Here is a 22599-nt window from a genome sequence, read left to right on the forward strand (position 1 = left end):
TTAACGGCTGTGCATTTGAGGCTAGGCGTGCAACAGCTGTCTGCTGCTCGGACGACTGCCGAGAAACGACCAATATGCAGCAAGAGTGCTCTTACCATTTGTTTTCTGCACAGCAGACGGTCAGGTTCACACTTCAGGACAAGGCTGTATCTCTTGACGCACGTAACTATTACGATGTTCCCTAACCTCCCCCACAATAGAACTACCTTCAAAAGTGCAGTAACAACTTCTGAAACAATTCATACGTGCACGAAGCAGAAAAGGTCGGTGTGATAGGGCTTACATGTAAGGGTACTAAGTACACGCACATCGCGTAGAACGAGCGCTTCTACACCCAGCAATGCTGCGACACATCGCACATATATATCACCATTTGTATGTGCATACATACCTTGGGAATACATTTCGTAACAGCAAGAACACAGCTCGAACGTCGCGGTCACCTCGACCCATCGCAGCCGGCAAAGCGGCTCACACGCTGAATGGCAGCGATAACGAAGCAATATAATAAACGACTTATCGCTACTGATCGTATCATTACTTCGGAAAGCTGCGAAGCGCTGCCGTTCACCACTTCGCGGCAACGAGCCGCATACACAGAACAGATACCAATCGTACGTGTTCGCTGGGTGCGGCCCTATCGGACACCACTTATTTCGCCATGCACTGAACATGTGTCTGCTCAGAATGCACGCGTATGTGATGGACTTCTGGTTTGCGACGCGCACGCGTAGCGTGGAACAAAAAATCACGAAGCCGACGGTTTCAAATATTCCTTCCGACGCTCTCGTAAACACAACACACACTTCCTGCGCTCCGTCTGTTTCTGTCGGCGATCGCACTCACTGACGAGGCCTGGACGGGTGCACCGGCTTGCTGCCTTCGGTGACTATTTCCGTGGGTGCCAGGAAACGCTAGCAAAAATCATAAGGAGAAGAAAGATTGTTTCCTACGCGGCTGCACCTTCGGCCTCGCGTGTCCGCTTCGCTTCCTGTTCGACCGACGATACATACGTCGGCCGTGTCAGTCAGCGGCTCCGGCCCGCCGAAGTTCAGCTAACACTAACAGGATAATAAGATGCTAAATAACCTTGGAAGAGGGGGCAGCTCAATAAGTGCTGTCCCTTAGTGAAAGTTCAGATCTCCGCCGCCCATCATCATCCGTACAACAGCCTCAAGCAAGGTCTCCAACACCGCAGCGGTAAAGTTGATATGGGGTTCGAGGGGGAGGTCATGTTCGGTGCGGGATCAAGCCACCATACCATTGTCAGGGGGGCGCAGCTCTCATCACATACATTGCGTTTAGAAAAAGTTTATTTCGACAAGAGACGATACGAACACTGAGTCATTGACTACACTACTTTTTTTATTTTCTTCTACATTTCTTCTTCTAGACAATTCCGTTAGCCTTCTGCGCTGCTATCCTATCCCGTGTGACTCGCACAGGAGCACAAGTGACACGATAGGATTGCTTAAAATTGGTGTTTTCAGTTCCTTAGATAAAAATAATGTCTTGCGTGCGTAGGAACAGAAAGTCATATCGCACAAAGTATTTAATTTACCGTTTCATTTCTACATTTATTGCAAAGATTACGTTTTGATTGAAGTATTGTCAATACAACTGCACAAGTGGAGATTAATGGTGATGTCGTTGTTCCTGTTCCCTTGTGTGCTGCACGCAGAGAACTCGTTCGGCGATTATTTTTGAAGTAATATGGCGGGATACCGTGCAATCCCGAAAAAAAGATGCTAAGTTAGTATTTTTTTATTTGAGGAAGCATATGTGTAGACCATTTTTCCCATAGAATTTCTCACATTACCTAGAGGGAAATCTGGCGCTGCTGCGCTGTGGTATGCATGGGAACGCCGGTATATTAAGGTCAAAAGCGTGGCAGTTTGGGCGAGTTGGTACGTCATGACTGTTTTAGGCTTGTAGCGCAGCTCGGAAGAGCAAAAAAGGAAGGAGGTAGGGGTAATAAAAGGAAACGGAAAACAGAGTGAGCGCTAACTTCCAACTGACAGTTTATTTCGTGACACAAGACTACTTATACACTCGGCAACCATATGACATCAGGAGATAACAAAGAAATGAAGCAACAAAACCGATAGTAACCAAGTGGTAACATATTCAGACAGCCTGTGGCTGCAGTCGGAGATACGCCAATTCATTGTTAGATAATGATAATTAATGAAGGTGAGCTTACACATGCATGGCCCAGACCAATGATAGCTTTTGCTTCGATGATTTCTCTTGTGAGCTGATTACGACTGCGACCAAGAATGACGCACTCCTCTAAGACAGGTTCGCAGCCACACGTTTTGCAGTGCTGCGCAAGAAACCCCCCAGCTGTGATACAATTCTTGGCATTGTAACTATGTTCGCGCAGCCTGTCATTCAGGCATCGGCCAGTTTGACCAACGTAACGTTTTCCGCACTTGAGTGGAAAACAATAAACGACACAACGTGTGCAATTGACAAACTTATTTTTGTGCTTCTTGTCACAGGAAAGAGGAGCTACCTTATTGGGATTAGTGAGTTTGCAAATCCTCATTAGCTTGTTAGGGGCAGAAAACACTACACGAACATTCGCTCGCTGGACGATTTTCTTAAGATTGTGTGAGACGGTGTGAATATAAGGGATGACGCTAGTCCTACGTCCCTAGTAGTTACAGGGTTATCTGCGAGCTGGTTGTCTTTTCTGCGCTCTCTTAGAATTCGTTCTGCTATTGACACTTGTAGGGACACGGGATAACCAGCCTGCGAAAGCCGATCGCACTGAGAGGCAAAGCTAGACGAAACAGTATGGTGGCACGACTTTTTCAAAGCATTATTAAGGCAAAGGTTAGCAATGCCTCTCTTGATCAACTTGGAATGGGCAGAATGAAACGGAAGAAGTGGTTCTTCGCTGGGTCTGACACTGCGGAAATTTCTACGCTTCGCTGACCAGAAAACCGAGTGCTTGTGGCAGTGCCAGTTGCGTGATCTTCGTGGCCGTTGTTCCGGGAGAAGACCGACTCCTGGAAACACTGTTCACTCGCCGGAAAACTTGGACCTACCAGAACACATCCACAACGTTTTGGCGTTGGGACCTAAGTTCGCGGTGGAGTCTAGTAAACCACCGGAAGAGATGCTCTCAATGGTGAGGCAGATTTCCAAGTTCGCGGCGGAAGAGGATGTTTCGCGCGTTATTTACGAAGGTGTAGGGGCCATTTCCCGCTCTAGACAGGCACTTCCGAAGATGTCGTTGAGACGTGTAGCTAACTATCTGCGTGACAATTCGATTTGCGTGTTACCGGCAGATAAAGAAGGCGGGTTCTGTGTATTCTCGGAAGGGAATTTTCACGCAAAAGCTGGTCTGGCAATTTCCGCCGTTTTTAAGCTTCAGGATACAGTGTCCTTAAGTAAGGTAAAAGCTAAGGCTAAGAAACTTTGCAGGGAATGCAACTTGGACAAAGTGTTAAGAAATATTGCCAGCAGCAAACGAGATCACCTAGAGGTGTTCTTTAGCGCGATAACGCACAAACGTACTGACGTCCCGTTGAGGGTTATTGTTTCAGAAAAAGACACGTGGCAGAAGTCTGTCGCACTGTTTCTGCAGGCCAAGCTAGCCATTTTACCCGTGAATGACCCGTTGTTAATACGCAACTCCGATGAAGTAATTGAATTTTTAAAGGACAACTCTGATCGAGGCTTTCAACTCTTCTCCGTTGACGTGAAGGACCTCTACTATTCTATTCCGCACAATGACCTGCTGTCAGCTATTTCGCAGACAATTGATGAATTTGGCGTCACCCATTTTCAAAATAATGCTGGGATGTCTAGTGATCACTTTTTAGAACTTTTGAGCTTTTATTTGTCATCTACGTTCATCACGTAATGACACCATCTATTTGCAGAAAAACGGAGTGTGCATTGGTTCGTGCCTTGCCCCGCTCCTCAGTGATTTATTTTTAGCTCGCCTAGCTAGACGTCGCCATGTCAGTCAACCTTAGTCAGACTAACATTTTTAAAATATTTCGTTACGTGGACGATTTTTTGTTCTGTGTTCAGTGTTCTCCGGCTGACCTTGAGACTGAGGTTGCCTCGGTAGTGCCAATAGTCCAAGAATGCCTTGCGCCCCTTGACGTTACCTACGAGCTCCCACAGGATCATGAGATCCGGTTTTTGGATTTGCGCTTAGCTTGTTCGGATATTCATACGTGTTGGTCCTATGAACCTCGATCGTGCTAACAAACCACTTCTTCCGTTTCGTTCTGCCCATTCCAAGTTGATCAAGAGAGGCATTGCTAACCTTTGCCTTAATAATGCTTTGAAAAAGTCGTGCCACCATACTGTTTCGTCTAGCTTTGCCTCTCAGTGCGATCGGCTTTCGCAGGCTGGTTATCCCGTGTCCCTACAAGTGTCATAGCAGAACGAATTCTAAGAGAGCGCAGAAAAGACAACCAGCTCACAGATAACCCGGCCTGTAACTACTAGGGGTAGGACTAGCGTCATCCCTTATATTCACACCGTCTCACACAATCTTAAGAAAATCGCCCAGCGAGCGAATGTTCGTGTAGTGTTTTCTGCCCCTAACAAGCTAATGAGGATTTGCAAACTCACTAATCCCAATAAGGTAGCTCCTCTTTCCTGTGACAAGAAGCACAAAAATAAGTTTGTCAATTGCACACATTGTGTCGTTTATTGTTTTCCACTCAAGTGCGGAAAACGTTACGTTGGTCAAACTGGCCGATGCCTGAATGACAGGCTGCGCGAACATAGTTACAATGCCAAGAATTGTATCACAGCTGGGGGGTTTCTTGCGCAGCACTGCAAAACGTGTGGCTGCGAACCTGTCTTAGAGGAGTGCGTCATTCTTGGTCGCAGTCGTAATCAGCTCACAAGAGAAATCATCGAAGCAAAAGCTATCATTGGTCTGGGCCATGCATGTGTAAGCTCACCTTCATTAATTATCATTATCTAACAATGAATTGGCGTATCTCCGACTGCAGCCACAGGCTGTCTGAATATGTTACCACTTGGTTACTATCGGTTTTGTTGCTTCATTTCTTTGTTATCTCCTGATGTCATATGGTTGCCGAGTGTATAAGTAGTCTTGTGTCACGAAATAAACTGTCAGTTGGAAGTTAGCGCTCACTCTGTTTTCCGTTTCCTTTTATTACCCCTACCTCCTTCCTTTTTTGCTCTTCCGAGCTGCGCTACAAGCCTAAAACAGCCGGTATATTGTCACTTCGGATTGGCATCGTTTTCGGAGCGCCAGGCAAGCGCCATATTCCGTCTGGCACAATGATTCATTTTCTACTGAAAGAGCACGCAAAAAGCTGTTTTAGCTTAAATATTACACAAAAGCATTTTTTCGCTAACTATGAGAACTTGTTATTGCACGTACAATTATATCATACGTAGAAAGTATCAGCGGGCCGCTAAAGTTGGAAGACAGACGACGAGATTCACGCTCGCTTTGAAACAGTTTGTCGTCTGTTCTTGCTTTTCTTCGCTTGGTCATGCATTGCAGGCGAGTAAAGATGTAATATGCGTGAATCAAGTCGAAGAAGCCGTGTCCAAGGTGAGTTTGTTGTCATTTTGTTGCGACGGTAGCATATTAAATTTTAATTTATAGTCGCAGAGGGATACTTTTGGAAGTGAGGTGTCTTCTCGGATGACTTTAGTGGCAAAGCATTACATCGTGCCTATATGCATTGTTCATTAGTGTCGTTGAGCAAGGTCAGCATACCGCACACTTCAGGAGATTCGCGGGAATGGAAACAGCTTATAAATTCGACTGCCACGTGCCGATCGATGCGATCGAGGTAGTTGCATTATTATTATTATTACTTTATTTATTTATTTATTTATTGCGGCGGTAGCATATTAAATTCTGATAGTCGCAGGGGGATACGTTTGAACGTGAGGCGTTTTCTTGGATGACTTTTATGGCAAAGCATTATGTCGTGCCGATACAGTGTTCATTAGTGCCGTTGAGCATTCCAAACACTTCGGGGAATCGCGGTAACGGAAACAGTTTAAGAATTCAATTGCCGTGCCGATATGTAACTGAGCATAGAGCACATTTGGAGATTCGTGGGAATGGAACATCTTGTACTCTGTATGTGAAAGTACTAAAACTTGCGTCGCCGTGCAATCTGAGCCGTAGATCGTTGTGCGAGCTGTACAGCCACACTGGCAAAACACTACGCCCTGCTGATGAATACGAAACAAATGTATGCCGAGGAAAAATGGTCGTCATGTGAAAGCTGTACAGTAACACTGATATTGGCTACGTGGTGCAGATTCGTAACGATTCTGAAGTGCTTGTGCGCAAAGGTAATTAATGAAGGAGCGCGTATTACTAATCCCGGCTGTTACGATGTCTAGCTCATATACGGGGCGCTCTATGTGGGCGAAACAAGAGCTCAGAACGCTGCAATCGCGTGGGAAATAGCTCTGAAGGGCTGCCAGTACACTTGTTCGGTGCCTCCGTGCTTGTACTGCCACAGGAGACGTGACGGCAGGTGCGCACTTATATCACACCATGTCCTTTGACAGTGGCCGCTTTCCACTCTTGGTATACTTCGCCGCAATACACTGCGCATGCTTGATTGCGCGACACTGTGCCGTGCGGCGAAGCCGACTTAAAGCAAACGGAATTTTGCAACGCTCGAGCCATATCTTGTCCGTCACTGCGGATAGAAAGCGCATACACGTTCAAGCTATTTGAGCTGCATCATTTTTGTCGATGTTTACCCCTCTTTACTAAATGAAGAGGATAACGTACGCCTGTGTGTGTGATTTAAAAGACTGATAAAAAGCCTGGTAACCTTAAAGCCCCTCAATTTTCCAAAAGTAGCGCCATTCTTAGATCTTTCCGCCACCCCGCTCACCCAGGCGCTTCCTCCTCCACTCCTCCTGTCGCCCCAGCCTCCTCCGCTCCCCCATTGGCCAATCTGTGTCACGTGAAAGCGGGCCCCGCGCTTTTGTATATTTTTTTCTTTCCGGCGCAGAGCAGGCGCCGCGCTTTTGTATATCTTTTCTTTCCAGCGCGCTGCGACCCCCAATCTTGGGCCTGCGACCCCCATTCCTGGGCCTGCGCGACGAAGTACGGCAGGCGGTTTGAAGGAGCGCGGTAGTTTTATACAATGTGTTAGGGCCGAGTGCTTAATTGCGATGCCGTGCTGCTGCGCCTACGGTTGCCACAACAGACCCAGTGACGGCAAAAAGCTTTTTGTTTTACCATCCGCCGGGCGCAACGCAAAACGAAGAAAAGTGTGGATTCACAAGATCGGGCGGGCTGACTTCGAGCAAGTGGCAAAGAACGCGCGGCTTTGTGAAGTGACACGGCTCCTCCAACCTCTTCTTTTGACGCCCGTGTCAAAACGGGCCCGTGTCCAGTGCAATGGGGGTGCGTTAAAGAACCCCAGCTGCAAAAAAAAAAAAAGAAAATTAATCCAGAGCCCCCATTATGGCGTGCCTTATGAGATCGTGGTGTTGGGATGTAAAACCCAAGAATCAACTTTTCTTCTGTCTTGTGTGCCTTGACTGTTCCAGTTAACGCAACACTGCTTCCTTGTGAAAACTTACAACGCAAAAGAATACAGACGCACGTAGTATACAGAGATAAAATTAGCACTTCAACAAAAGTGTTGCTGGTGCCAATGAGGGAGGGGGATAATTATTTTCTGAACCTCTTTCCAGTTGTCCCATCAATTAAGTTCCTTCTTTCTTTTCTATCAAATTCTAACCATTTGCACTGTAATAAATAAATAACGATTTCTTATGCTGGTACGTTGTTAAAATTATCTATACCGCCTATGTGTGAAAACGTTGCTCATGGCCACCACAACCTGTGCATGAGCTACGTACATCTGTAAAAGGCGCGGAACAGAAACGGCCCTGCTGCCAGGCATTGCTGACCGCAGACAGTCGGAATCTCTCACGCGCCGGCCGAACAAAAGCATCCTGCAGGTACGTAAATTAACCTACGAAACCACGTGCACATACTTTCGCGCTGTCAAAACCTGAAACTCTGGTAATTACTCGCGTGTCTGAGCACACCGCGTGCTTGTGTCGTGTTTCAGCAACACGAACTTTCAACGTGCGCGCGCTTTACGCCTTAAATACGCCTTGATTAATGGTGCTTTTCTCTATTTCTTCCGCAAATCCGACACGACATTCTTAAGGCCAGTTACCGACTGACAAAGCAAGATCTAGATTGAAAAAACTGCTCCGCAGGACTCGAACGAACTTTTCCGCGGATTTCCTCCCGTAGCGAGCCGTCGTGTGCTACGGCAGGCCCACCACCAGCGGCGCCACCGTCGAGGCCGCGCCGAGCGGAGGAGGAGGGAAGTGAATGGCGCTACTTTGGGAGATTGAGGGGCTTTAGGTAACCTATGTGTAGTCAGTAATTGCGCATTACAGCTGACGGAACGACATACTGTAAGTGAAGCACAAGAGGACAAGGACAAAAGGAGGATACAACACTTGAAGAAATGAAGAATTAGTAGGCGTACAGCAAACAAGCGATGACGGAGAACACACAATGATGCATCGGGTGTTCTGTGACATCGGTTTGCGTACTTACGGTGTTATGGAGATCAACGGCATAAAAACGTACCTTCAAGCGTACTCCCTCAACCTCCGCCGCATTCATTATAATAATCAACGCCTAAACAAAATGAGGCACTATTTTTTGCCAAGAGTAGACCTCTTTACAGCAAGTCTGTGTAATGACTCGCAGACGAAACCAGCATGCTTTCGAAAATGTTTTACCGCCGTAGCATTCGAACGCCAACGGCCAGGAAACATCGCTGTCGGCTGTGGGTGGTTAATCAAGTACAAAAACCTTGACGCTATGACTAAAAAGCAGCTTCAACAATCAAATTTAAAAAAAAATCAACTGCCTATTTGCCTGAGGTAACAAAACGTCCTTAGACGCCTCGATTGTTTATGTCAATGGTTTGTGTAAAGTAAAAAATTCAGCATGTTCAGCGCCCCTAGCAGAGAAAGCACAAAGTAAAGTATTCGACCAAATTACAGTAGCTCCACTTGCGCGCTCACGCTGAAACGCGCCTCCATTGATTTTTCGCCCTCTGTGGCCATTTGTTGAACTTGAGAGTGTACGGGGCCTGGTGTAACCATGCGAGAAGAAGCACTGCCATGCGTGAGACCCACGGTAGAGCCGGTGATGCGTTGTGTACGCGCATTTTTGTGTCGTGAGGTGTGCGCACTTGTATTCTGTGCGCGCTATTTATATGAAGTTGCTCAAGGAGGTGCCTTCTAGTCGCCGAAAACGGGTCTAGTGACTGTAAGACGTCCACTAAGACGCCGACTGGCCCGTGTGCCTTTATTAAAGTGTGCCAGTGCTGCGCGAACGAGGCCGTGGAAGTACTGTATATGTTCCGTGATCGGTTTTGCACGGCACAAGTGCGGAACCCTAAAGCTGGCGCCGATCATGTGCTGAAGCAAAATGAGCGATGGCGTAGGTCCCAGCAGAAAGCGCTTTAAGCAAGTTGACTTGCAGGGGTTTCTTGCAAAAATGCTGGAAAAGCACTCATCCCATGGTATGATTGACATAGCCGATGGCGAACTGCTCAAAAATGATTGCATCATTTGTTTCCTTTTTTTTAGAGGTACGAACAAATGCACAAGAACACTCAAGTTCCGAAAACACGCTACAGTTCTCAGATGTTCAGGTGAGCGCACAGCCAGCCGAAAGCTCGCCTGGTGTGGCAACTAAGTTCAACTCGGACGACTTGGACGAGATCAACTCATCGCAAGAACTCTTCCCTGAGTATGCCACTTCAGAGTTTCATTTGTATGACATCATTTCACGAGTACTTTATTTGTATGTGCAGGCTTGGTGCTGCAAATTCGCAAGTACCGAAGTGTTCATCGGATTCGGAAGAAACAGTTGTTGACGTGAGCTCTAGTTTAATGCCTCTTGTATTGTTATCCACAAGTTTTCAGATGTATTACTTCTAATACTACCTACATTGGATCCTCATTCCAGTCGAGCCATGCGCCATATCCGAGCGCTGAACACAGTGAGGCATCGCTTTATTGTTCAGAAACCCAAAGTCCGGACGTAAGAGCAAGTTATTATCATTTTTTTTTGCCTTTTGCTTTCTCTCATGTTGTTGCTGCTGCCCATTATCATTTTACTTAGTGAAAACTTCAAATGTCCGTGTTGTTTATTTGTTAAATTTTCTATGCTTCTAGGACAAGACAATACCAGACAGCTGCGAAGGTATGCCAAGCTCACAGCAATCATCAGCATCTGGGGAAAGTATTCGTTGTGTAAGTCTTGGATTAGACTATTTAAACCAAAATTTTTTTTTTGCTATTCTTCCAGCTTTGGAGCTCCCAAATTAGTTGCCTAACACCCGACTACATTTTTATTTTTACAGTACAGCGCAATCCCAGAAACCTTCAGGCGTACACCACATTGTGGAATCCAGTGCCCACAGATGAGCGGTAATCACACAGTTCTCTGCAAGGTCCGTTTCATTCTTTCTTGAACTCTTTGCATCACCTTATCTTTTATTCTTACACAAGGCCTTTCTTCATGTGGCAGGTGATACGGAATGAAAGTGGCGTTGTAAAGCCGTGCCCCCTAACACCATACCCAGCTGTTCCCGTTGACAAATGGGATGGCACACACGTCCGGCTGCCATGTTCTCCTCAGAGCCAGTACCCACTTGAGCAGGGAGTAAATAATGCTTTAAATTATACTTCTTGTTTGGCTGCTGTTAACAGTTCTAAGGGACACTAAAAAGAAACAGAAGATCAGTTTAGATTGACAAAATACTTTTACACCTAAGCTGTATATGGCCAGCCGATTCGTCCATCTGTCTGTCACCTGTACGCTGAAAAATCCTACGCAACCCCATGTGCATGCTCAAAAAAAAGAGAGAGAAAGGCGCGTGATTGGCTGCGCCAGTAGTGACGTCGTCGTCGCTCTCCGTCGCAGCCGAACACGCACGCGGCAGTCTCTCTCCGGTTCCGAAATGGGTAGGCCATGCGTCATGTGTACTCCTGAGGAGCAGGCAGCTTTCGATCAGCAACGCTTTGAGTAGAACTGGGAACAAGCTCGTCTACGCCATACCGATGCTGCAGCCTGGGTACGAGAGCAGGCTCATGCAGCTGAGCGCAAGCAACTGAATACCGACGATCCGGCAGCCTACCAAGTCGGGGTTTAATGAATCGTCAGGATTAACCCAGTGATAAACACCGGGGCCGCACGTTTCAGCATCACGGGTTAACCATCTGTATAGAGTGCTTTGGCAGTAATTTTTTTTTCAAAACTGTATTGTTAATTTTGCAGTAAGAGGTTGATTACTATAAGACAAAATGAAGGCTAAACTTCCTAGAGCCTGAACATTTGGCCTTGTTGGTAGGACATGCTTTGGGTTTATTTAAGCACATAGACAACAAGGACATGTAAATACACACAAGTGCTTGTGTTTGTCCACTTGTCCTCGTTGTCTATGCACTTAAACAATCCAAGGTATTCTGAACTTCCAATTTTTTGTAAAGCTCTATCCTAAACCTCAACACGATTGTGCAATGGGACGTCACATATTTTGAAGTATATTATCATATGTGATCCATTGTGGCACCGTGAAATTTCTTGAAACTTGCCAAGTTTAATACTTCTCTCCTTTAGAATACAATGTTTTCTTTTTTTACTGATAAACAGTTTTATAGACCTGAGCAGTCACTGTCGCCATCCATGACACCACAAGGAGCTGGTGCGGAAACTTCAAGGTGGCGGTGCTACTTGTCTTTCATTTTTTGTTTCTTTGATGGCTTACCAAGGCCTCTGTCACAAGTAGGAGCAGCTTTTTTGGTATTGTAGAAGTGTAACTTACTAATACAACTGAACTTATTTTTTTCTTTAGTGTCCCTTTCAGGGACATCTTCCTATGGGTGGGCAGCGCAACCCGGACGAAAGACGAGAGGAAGTACACAATACGAGCGCAGAAGACTTCCTCTCGTCTTTCGTGCGGGTTGCGCTGCCCACCCATAGGAACATGTTCAATCACCAACTCGCCCAGCTTGCCGTGTTAGTCCCTTTCAGTGCATATATTGTGCCTGTCACATTTGTCTCAATTGCTTGAATAGTGTTGCCCATGGTGTAGTATTGTTTATCAATGGCCCTTTCAGCTAATGGTGTTCTGGAAGAGGAGGTGTGAAGCACTATTTCTTGCAAAAGTTCATGCTCGGTAGAGAGCTGTCCGAAGCCTTGAGTGACCTGTGAATGCTACACGTTGGAGCACATCTTTCACATACTCTAGATGGTTGTGATGTGCATGCATGTTTTCCGTCATGGGTTCTCACTCTCGCCATTTGAAAGGTTATTGCGTAGAAGCTCTTTGGTTATGAAGGGCTTACTTTCTCATTGGTAACAAAGTCTGACATGCATGAAATGGCTTGAGTGAGGATCTAATTTCAGGCATGCATTTTTGTAGTAAGACGGGATAATTGTAATTTAAACTGTAATGGCAGTTCCACTGGCAGGCTACATTTTTCGTTTTAAACAAATATAATTGTAGGACCTCGGTCCATAAAGAAATTATAATGCAAATGTCATTTTCTTTACTTGATGCATGGACAAAGATTATTAAACAACTTACTGATAATGCTTCTCATAGTTAGCCCGAAAGTTCTGCCTGTGCAGGACACAGCAAAATGCGCTGTGCCACGCAATCATAGCCCATAAACTTAGTTTCTGGACATCTGAGCACTTCACATTACTTAGCTGTTTTTGCTTGTAGCATGGCATGTTATTTAATTGGGTAACTTTAAAGGTGTACTGACATGACATATCTTAATGTAAATTTTTTTGCATTCAGTGTAAGTTCGGGGCCTCAAACCCTAAAAAAAAATACTGGCAAGCCTGAGAGCATACTAAATAATTTAATACAATAGCTGTTCTACAGCCAGTTTCGGTTTTGTTTCTCCTGTGTCATGACGCAGAAGGTGGTCATGTGAGAGCAGGACATTTCAACATTTGCACACTCGCTCCAGCTCTCATGGTCATCTCCTATGCTGCCCTCGTAAGTAGCAGCATAGGAGAGGACTGAGTGAGCAATCAAGAGCGAGTGTCAAAACGTCACAATGTCCTGTTCCCATGTGATCACCTTCTGCTTCAAGATGTCACGGCCCAGTAGAAATGAAAAAAAAGAAAAAAATTCGGACAGGTTTTTTTTCTATAGAAGAAATTTTCTCTGGCAATGCTTTCATGCCCTTTGAAACGGGCAATCAACAGTGAACCAGACCTGACCAAAAGTTTGGAGACAAAAAAGCAACAGCTCTGGTTTCCAGTCTGATGATGGTGGTCGTGCCCTTTGTAATGGGTCACCATAGTTAGTCCACGTGTCCCAATTGGTATAACTGCAAGAGGATAAAAAGTGAAAAGGGTAAAAGGTAGACATTCAGAGTATTGGAGGGGAAAAAAAGCAGTTAAGAGATTGATAGGACCGGATTCGTTACATGCATAGATAGTGGTATAAGTTAGGTATAGAAGTTTTAAGGAAGAGAAAAAAGATAGGGAGATTTATACAAAATGCTAGAACGTAGAACGTGTATAGCATACCTCAATAACTTAAGCAGGCTAGGTGACTACTTGCCACTGCCCCATTTCAAAGGGGATGCCAATAAATCATCATCAGCCTATTCTATGTCCACTGCAGGATGAAAGGCTCTCCCTGTGACCTCCAATTACCCCTGTCCTGCGCCAACTGATCTCAACTTTCACCTGCGAATTTCCTAATTTCATCACCCCACCTAGTCTTCTGCCGTCCTCGACTGCACTTCCCTTCTCTTGGTACTCATTCTGTAACCCTAATGGTCTGCCGGTTATCGAACCTACACATTACATGACCTTCCCGACTCCAGTTTTTCTCTTAATGTCAATTAGAATATCGGCTATCCCCGTTTGCTCTCTGATCCACACCGCTCTCTTCCTGTCTCTTAATGTTACACCTAACATTCTTCGTTCCATCGTTCTTTACGCGGTCCTTTACTTGTTCTTGTGCTTCTTTGTCAACCTCCAAGTTTCTGCCCCATATGTTAGCACCGGTCGAATGCAGTGATTGTGCACTTTAATTTTCAATGATAGTGGTAAGCTTCCAGTCAGGATCTGGCAATGTCTGCCGTATGCACTCTATCATCATCATCATGTTAAAGAAACAATAAAATAAACAAAAGACCTTTCTCATACTTAAGTTGCCAGGACACATTCTCGGTTGTCTTTACAGGAACATAGAATATTTGCGATGCAGTAAACCTTGACTCCTATTTTGTTACATTTTTAGACTGACTACAATAATTGCAACAGTATGTAGTGTTTCAGAATTTGTGCTTTCAATTTTTACATGAAATGCACAGTTGAACAGCTTAGCCTGTGATCTTACTGTCTGTTAGCTTTCTGCTGATTACATTTGGAATGTTTGTGACGTTGCCATGACAGAACAATGGGGCTAAAACACTTCGGAGCCGCTGGGAGCTGATCGAAAACTCTCTCTTGGGGCCTATTACAGACTCGCACAGCCTGGTGGTAAGCTTTGTACTTTAAATATCCTGTATTGTAGGTATAGGGTAAAAGTTGCACCATTTATCAAAATATTTCCAACTGTTAGCATAAACAAAAGCTTTGGTACAGATTGATTACATAGAGCTAAACTGCTTGTACAAGGCAAGAAGATCAAAGGGATAACGTTTTGTTTTGATGGCTGCCTGCCAGTGCCAAGCACGTGTTGTGGGCACGGCTTGTTAACTTTCAGGCTTTAACTGCTTTTGCACATTTAATTTTCTTAGTGCAACCTTGTAAAAGCCCGTAAATGCAATTAGGATTGCAAGTAGCTCTAGATTACAAAAATTCTACCATGAAAGATTACATAGGTCATTTGAAGTTATTACTTCCCTAGTATGGCTTGAAGATTATTATTGTCTGGGTTGCACACACAGTATATTTGTGCTTATTTTGGCATGCTCCTAAAGGCAAAATTTCTGCCAGTTTCATATAGTGTTTTACTAGAAGCTTCAGTGCACATGTACTATGTGTTTCTTCTTTTTCTTTCAGAAAGCCATTCGCCAGTACAATGGACGAGTTTCTGCCAATTGGAACTTCAAGTGCCTTCACAAGTTCTTGGGACAGGTACTGCAGAATTGTGGTTGCATTAATGCTTACTGTGGCTGTGGCGCTTGCTGGCAGTGTGCTGCAGATGTTTCAGTATGCCACTGGAGGTTACGTCGGAGCATCACGTGAGCTTTGTCACAAATGAGCTGACACTCCAAAATGAAAGCCAGCTCGTGATTGTTTCATCTCCTGTTTAAAGGGACACTATAAAGAGAAACAAGCCAAGCTGTATTGGTAAATTACACTTCTACAATAAAACAAAACAAAACAAATAAAGCCTCTCTTACCGTGAGAGGAGAGGCTCAATAAGGCAGGAAAGACAGAAAAACAAAGATAAGTTGTGATGCCGACTTGAAGCTGCCACACCAAGTCACTATGACAGCATAGATTTTACTGTCATCTGCTCATGACTAGCTTGTTTTGGATTATTAGAGATGGACTACATTCTAAAAGACCCAAGGACTGAACTTAGCTAATTTCAAGAGCTTCTACCGCCCAAGAATGGCCAAAATATGAAAAAAGCATCTTGTATTTTGAAATCCATGATTTCGCCTTGACATAGTGACACTGGGGTTTCAGCGCAAAAGAAGAACTGGAAGTGTTGCCTTTCATTTTATCTTGCAGTGATAAACCTGTCACCGCAAAATTACCCCTTTGAGGGTCGATTTTTTTCGCCATATGCGACCGCCCAGGGTCGATTTCATTAATTGCAGATTCCGATTCTTCTTGGGGACTTATTTCGAGAGAGAACTAAACTTTTATTTTCCGAAACGGTAAACCGAGTCAGAACCCGGTTCACCCTAGGTGGGAGGATTCCTTATTCCAAGAACCGTCTGGCTTGTGCTGCCTTTTTGGCCTGGGCGACAAGACTGAGTTGGTCGTCCAGGTCATTGGAGGAAAGCTTGGCCTCCCACGTTTCGGTTATTGTATGGATCTGCGGTTAGTTGGGGCGCTCTTCTTGTGCTTCTATGGGGCGGCTTTCTTTGGAGTCGTCTTGTGGAGCTTGTGAGGTAGGGTCTGCGGATGTGTCACACAGTGGGCAATCCTGGACCATGTGTTGCAGGGTGTCTGGAACGTCGCAGTGGGGGCCTATGTACGAGTACTGCGTAGGATACAAACTGTGCATGATTATTCCGTGCACGTAGGTGTTGGTCTGTAGGTGGCGCAGGATGACTTCTTCCTCTTTGCTTAGATTCTTGTGTGGTAAAGCGTACGTTCTTCTGCTGAGTGGGTGGTGTTGCAGAAGCTCCGAGTACTTTAGGGTGATGTCATCAACGTTGGTGGCCGGCCTAGTGTGGGATTGCAGGAAAGCCCGGCTGGTATGGTCGAGGCAGCGGCGTGTGCTGCCTCATTTCCTGTCATGCCCTGATGGACTGGAACCCAGTTGATGTGGGTGTTGGGAAGCGGGGCGCGGGCGATGTGATTTCTAAGTATTTTGAGTGCGGTTTCTGATATGCGTCCTTTTTGATAGTTGCGAGCTGCTGCTTGGGAGTCTGTTAGGATTACTGCTACTTCAGGGCAAGTTGTTATTGCCAGAGCGATTGCTGTTTCCTCTGCAGTCTCAGGGGCTCTTGCTCGGATGGCGACAGCTGCAAGTTCTTTGCCTTGGTGATCCGTGACGCTTAGGGCAAAGGCGTTTAGTTTAATATACTGGGCAGCATCGGTGTACCTCGTATCAGGGTCTCTCCCGTATTTCTTGCTGAGTGCGCGAATTCTGCTTTGGCGATGCTCCTTATGGTAAGTTTGATGCATATTGCGTGGTATACTTGCAACGCTGATACAGCCCCGGACTGCAGGTGGGATTCTTGCTTTCTGGTCTGGGTCTGCAATGAAGCTTTCGCTGTAGTGGAGGTAGCGCAAAACTGCACGTCCGGTAGGTGTGAGCTTGAGCCGCTCTAGTTGGCTGATCTTATGAGCCTCAACAAGCTCTTCCCACGTATTGTGGATGCCAAGCTTGAGGAGTTTCTCCGTTGATGCCATGGGGGGCAGCGTCAAGGCTACTTTGATTGCCTTTCGGATGACAACATTGAGTTTCTTGATTTCTGCTGGCTTGAGCTTCAAGTAGGGAGTTCCGTAGGTGATACGGCTAGTTAGGAGAGCTTGAATTATGCTAAGTGTGTCGTGCTCCTTGAGTCCGCTTCTTTGGTTTGTGATCCTCTTGACGAGGTGCGTAACTTGTGACGGTGTGCGTTGGAGACGCGGGAGAGTGGCCACCCGTGAGCCGTCCTTGTGGACGTGAAGTCTGAGCACGCGAAGAGAGTCGACTGTAGGGATCTTGGTTCCGTTGAGCGAGATGCTAGGATCGGGTTCAATATAGTTAGGTGGTCTTCCTCGTGCCTGTGCTCTCAGGACGAGAAGCTCCGACTTTTCGGGTGCGCATTGGAGACCGCAGTCTCCGAGGTATCTTTCGATAGTATCGACGGCTTCTTGTAGATTGCGTTCTTGTTGTCCAGTAGTAGGTGCTTTGGTCCAGAGCATGACATCGTCGGCGTAAAGGGCATGGCATAGGTTTGGGATGGCTGTTTCAGTTGTTTCGGTAGCTTGATCATTGCGATATTGAAAAGGAGGGGTGAAATAACTGATCCTTGTGGGGTTCCTTTGTTGGGTAGCCGAAATTTATCGCTGCGGAGGTTGCAGATGCCTACTGTTGCTGTTCAGTGTGTCAAAAAGCTGCTGATATAGTTATAGATCCGGGCTCCGCAGCCTGTATCTTCGAGGTTGCGGAGAATGGCTTCGTGGCTCACGTTGTTGAATGCGCCCTTTACGTCGATTGCCAGGATTGATGATTTGCATCTGTGATTGAGGTAATCAAGCAAGTCTTTGAGGAGCAGGAGTAAGTCCTGCGTGGACAGATGCTGCCGGAATCCGAACATGGTGTGCGGCAAGTGTCCGTTGTCCTCGAGGTATGTTGTTAACCGGTCGTGCACCATGTGCTCGAGGAGTTCACCCATGCAAGATGTGAGGGAAATGGGACGTAGGTTTTCGATGCGAAGGGGTTTGTTGGGTTTGGGGATCATGGTGACCTCCGAATGCTTCCAGGCTGCTGGTAGGTCCCCCTTTTCCCAGCAGTCGTTGTAGTACTGTAGCAGTGCTGTAGTGGCAGATTGCGGGAGGTTGTGTAAGAGCTTATTAGTTATTCTGTCCTTGCCGGGACTGGTGTTTCTAGCGAGTTTGGCTAATGCTGCGTGGAGCTCTGCCTGGGTGAAGGGTCGATCGAGATCTGGGTTTGGTGCACTGCCGTACGCCTTTCCGGTCGCTGATGAAGTGGGCTTGTCGGTGCTAAGTTTTTGCTGAAGCTCACGAAGGAGATCATCCTCCAATCCAGCATGATTGTGGATCAGTCTGTGCAGATCTTGCCTCTGTTGCGTTTTGGTGCGATCGGGAGCTAAGAGAGCGCGTAGGACATGCTAGGTTTTCTTGGTGCTGAGTGTCCCTTGTATGCTGTCACAAAAGGCGTGCCAATTTTGCCTGCTAAGTTGCTCCGCGTAATCTTGTGCCTGTATGGTGAGAAGGGCGATTCGTTGCTTAAGTTTTCTGTTGAGCTTTTGTCTCTTCCACCTCTTCAGGAGGCTTCTTTTGGCCTCCCAGAGATGAAGGAGATGCGGGTCGACTGCGGGGGTGTTGGTGCTTAGCTGGGTGCTCTTGGTGTGCTTTTCTGCGGTGATGAGAAGGCCCTTGAGCCAATGGTCGATATCGTCGATTGTTGTGTTGCCGCTGAGGTTGTCTCTGAAGGATTTCCAGTCAGTTAGTCGAGCAACTCCAGCCTTGGTTGGTTTCCGGTTATGCACGATGTCAAGTTGGATAATGTGGTAGTCGCTTCGGAGCGTCTCCGAGAGTCGACTCCACTCGGCCCAGTGGACGTTCGCTGTGAACGTAAGGTCCGGGTTTGTGTCCCTGGATACACTGTTCCCGACTCTCGTGGCCTGCAATGGGTCATTCCAGAGGGTTAGCCTGTGGTGTTGAGCAGTGTCGTGCACTCGCGCTCCCTTCTTCGTGGTGTTTGGATAAGCCCATGCTGTATGTGGGGCGTTGAAATCTCCCATTATAACAACTTGATGGCCTTTCGTGCGTTTGCTCAGTTCACGTACAAAGTGGTCGAATCCCGGAAGTTGATCACGAGGAGGGCTGTATATGCTGGCGATAAAGAGACTTTGCTGCGTTTTTCCGTCTGGTATGATCTTCACTAGAGTGTGCTCGATGGGGATGTCTTCTATTTCGTGTTCCTGCGTTGTGAGAGTTTTCTTGGTAAGGATGGCTGTGCGTTGAGTTTGTGCATGAGCGATGTATCCTTGAAGTCGGACGTTGTGGGTATTGGTTTCCTGTAGGGCAGTTACATCAGGGTGGTCCAGTTTGACGAGTTCTTGTAGGTTTGCATACCGGGGACGGAAGGATCGACAGTTTCATTGCCAGATGCGCAGTGTATTTTGCGGGCTCTTTGTTGGGGTTTTAAGTGTCGCCATCATGAGGATCTTCAGCTTCACAGGCAGCATCATGGTTGGGTGAGATCGAGCGGGAGGCATTGCGACTGTTCGTGCGAGCCTTCTTTCTACCCTGCTCGGTCGTGTTGAGAAGGCTGTCGAGGTAGGACTTGGTGACATAATTCTTTGCGTGTGCTATGAAATTGTTGACCTGGGCTGTTAGGCCGGTAACCTGGCTTGTGAGAGTGGCGACTTGATTTGCGAGGGTGGTCATTTGGGTGTTAAGGGTCGCAATCTTCTCGACGACAGGCTTGGTGATGTTTTCAATCAGGGCAAGGATGTTCTTTGTGAAGACGTCCTCGAAAGCCTGGAGGTGCTTTTGAACTCTAGCTTCGACAGCGGAATCAACTGCCTCCGTGGTTAGCACTGTGAATGATTGCTTGCTTCCATGTTCATATTCTTTGCATCTTTGGAATAGTCTGTCTATGAGACTTTATTGATTTTGTAGCTTGCGCTCGAGGGCTCTTATGGCTACCGCTTCTGCCGATCCGACGCTGGCACTGCCCGAGCTGCCGGCCACTTCAGCGTAATTCAGGCGTTTTCGTGAACGCGATCGTGATCTTGACGTGGGTCTGTTATTTCTTGCGGTGCTACTGCAGGTGTTACTTCAGTTGGCGGCGCATGCACTGGCCACTTCGGCGTAATTCATGCGTTTTCGGGAACGCGAAAGCGATCTTGATCGTGACCTTGACGTGGGTCTGCTAGTTGTTGCGGTGCTACTAAAGGCGTTACTTGAGTTGGCGGCGCATCCATTGGCAGCGCCTAGTTCAGGGAACTCATCGCCGTTGGAGCTCCATCGACTGTCTCGCTGTTGGATCCTGTTTTGCCATTTCTGTCTTACTTTGTAAGGCGGTGGGTTGGGATTGAGCTTTTTCTTGCATTCTTTCCCAGCCGTTTCGTGTCCTTTTCTGCAAATCTTGCACGTGGGAGGGCAGTCATGGTTCAGGGGTTGGTTTGTTTTGCCACATTTGTAGCAGAAATTTGGGGTTGGTTTTGGGCAAACGTCTTGACGATGTCCGAGGTTGCCACAGGTATGGCAATACTGAACTGATTTGCGGTAGGGCTTGCATTGGTAGTCGCCGCTCTGATAAATGATGTTGTAGAGGACGTGTGGGCCCTCAAAATAGATGACCACCGCCGTGGACTGTCCGAGCATGCGGGCGTTGAGGACTGTATAGCGTGCTGGCACACGAATTCCATCCATTAGTTCCACACTGCAAGTCCCAGGCGTGATACCGTAGATAACACCTTTGCTGACATCTTCGGGTAGACGAGAGTTGGCTTTTATGTTGTAAATGTTGCCTCCAAGCTGTATGTTACTGACCTTGGCTAAGTTTTGAGCGTAGTTCTTGTTTGCTGTAGTTGCAATGATGAGGTTTTCTTCTTTTTGCATTTGTACTCGCATGTTGTTATGGAATTGTTTTTGCAATATTCCGCTGGATCTTCCGGCTGCGTGAGTGACTGCGATGAGTGACCATTTGGCGAGTTCAAGGCCAGCTTGTGGGCGGTAGACAATCTTGATGTCGTCCAAAGGTAGCGGTGGCATTCTGGATTTGCGCGGTGGTGGCGGCATGGCTGACTGTTGTGTGAATTGGGTCACTGTGGGGGCTTTGATGCGCGTGATTTACTTCTTGCCTTTCCTTTCCCATGTCAGCCATTGGTCGTTGAGGTTTCTCACTTTACGGTTCTACGATAAAAACAGCGTCAAAACCGTAAAGTGAGAAAAAAATATTTTGCATTGGTATATATGCACTCTTCATTCATGAATAACAACAATCTAAAAGGAAATAAACTTATCAGAAATGAAAATTTGATGCATTTTGATGCACTTAATTGAAGGCTTTGAAAATCTGCACACGAGAATATTTCGCAAGCCTCAAATGTTCCTGCTCTTACACTAATAGGTACGTCCATAGCGTAATCGAACTGCGTAGGTGCGCGCACTCAAGAAAACTGTTTGGTTGCGTGCCCATCAAAAAAAGCAGCATGTGTGACAAACTTCCTCTAATCTTCATCTTATCGCCAACCAGCTAGGGCAATTAGTTTTCGCGAGTCTTAAAAAAAAAGAAAAGAAACGGAAATGCATGCACGGCGGCATCCTTCCTATGCGCACCCCTGTGAGCACTAAACGAGCGAGAAACAAGTGATCGCCCTTTGAGCGATTAGGAGCGAGATAGCTATCAGCTTCCCAAGCACAAGAAGTCGAAACCACCCGCGAAACAAAATCCAAATGGCTGCCCACCCGCACGCACGTCAATGCGCGAGCGGTAGTATATAGACGCGCAGGAGCAAACTAGCGCTAAAACAAAATCGTGCAACGAAAACCGAGAGAGGGAGGCGCGCAAAAAAAAATCCCCTGTATCCCCACATAGTGGTAGCACATGACAGTAAAGAAAAAGTTAAGAAATTGGCGCGCTTTTTAAACGCACAGACGGCGCCGTAAATATACGGCATCAGCCATTTTCGGACTTGTTCGCGGCGCCGTATATTTACGTCATTGACCGTCAAAGGGTCAACAAATATAGAGTTTTAAAAAAGATACACTATCAGTCTAACCCAGGACTCCACAATATACGGCCTGCAGGCCAAGTGCTTTTTAGCTGCCTGCGATCGAGTTTAAACTTGTATAGTGTACTGATGGCTGTAATGAGGGCGTGGCCATATGTGTGATCCGATTGGCTTCCCTCGTGATGTCATCAGGAATACTTGCAGCATGCCACTTCATTTAAAAAAGCTTATTTTTAATAGCATATTTATATATATCGTTATTTGGGCACCTGTAGAAATAAGTACACAGATACAGTAAACATCAACATTTCCTCAAACCAATGGTGTACTTCTGCCTGAGAATGTGGATTGTCTGCTACAGCTGTTGCCCATATACATGCATTTGCGCACACATGCGAGGGGAAGGATGGGAGAGAATAAAGACTGTTTTCCAGAAGACCGAGCTCTGGGGGAGCTTTGTAAGGCTGCACAGAG

At 46.5% G+C, this 22599-nt stretch overlaps 1 protein-coding gene and 1 long non-coding RNA gene across 6 annotated transcripts in view; one reads left to right on the forward strand and one right to left on the reverse strand.

Annotated features, from left to right (window-relative positions):
- The window catches only part of LOC139060222 (uncharacterized), a 60036-nt gene extending 58662 nt beyond the window's left edge, over nucleotides 1-1374 (reverse strand). For 2 of the 4 annotated variants that reach the window (XR_011514712.1, XR_011514710.1), the window contains exon 1: nucleotides 392-1374. This is a non-coding gene — a long non-coding RNA (uncharacterized lncRNA). Of the gene's footprint in view, nucleotides 1-95 lie in introns of all 4 variants that reach the window. The other 2 variants (XR_011514711.1, XR_011514713.1) reach the window with 2 other exon arrangements.
- A 7748-nt stretch (nucleotides 1375-9122) lies between these two features.
- Nucleotides 9123-22599, forward strand: part of LOC139060224 (poly(ADP-ribose) glycohydrolase-like) — a 90979-nt gene continuing 77502 nt past the window's right edge. Inside the window, exons 1-9 of one of the 2 annotated variants that reach the window (XM_070539280.1) lie at nucleotides 9124-9557; nucleotides 9625-9787; nucleotides 9852-9915; nucleotides 10007-10081; nucleotides 10216-10293; nucleotides 10404-10493; nucleotides 10571-10705; nucleotides 14471-14557; nucleotides 15083-15157. In XM_070539280.1, coding sequence (XP_070395381.1) covers nucleotides 9464-9557; nucleotides 9625-9787; nucleotides 9852-9915; nucleotides 10007-10081; nucleotides 10216-10293; nucleotides 10404-10493; nucleotides 10571-10705; nucleotides 14471-14557; nucleotides 15083-15157 — 861 coding nt within the window. In that variant the 5' untranslated portion in view covers nucleotides 9124-9463. Of the gene's footprint in view, nucleotides 9558-9624; nucleotides 9788-9851; nucleotides 9916-10006; nucleotides 10082-10215; nucleotides 10294-10403; nucleotides 10494-10570; nucleotides 10706-14470; nucleotides 14558-15082; nucleotides 15158-22599 lie in introns of both variants that reach the window. The other variant, XM_070539281.1, reaches the window with a different exon arrangement.

The sequence above is a fragment of the Dermacentor albipictus genome, chromosome 5 (genome assembly GCF_038994185.2).
Source record: "Dermacentor albipictus isolate Rhodes 1998 colony chromosome 5, USDA_Dalb.pri_finalv2, whole genome shotgun sequence".
NCBI classification, from domain to species: Eukaryota; Metazoa; Arthropoda; class Arachnida; order Ixodida; family Ixodidae; genus Dermacentor; species Dermacentor albipictus.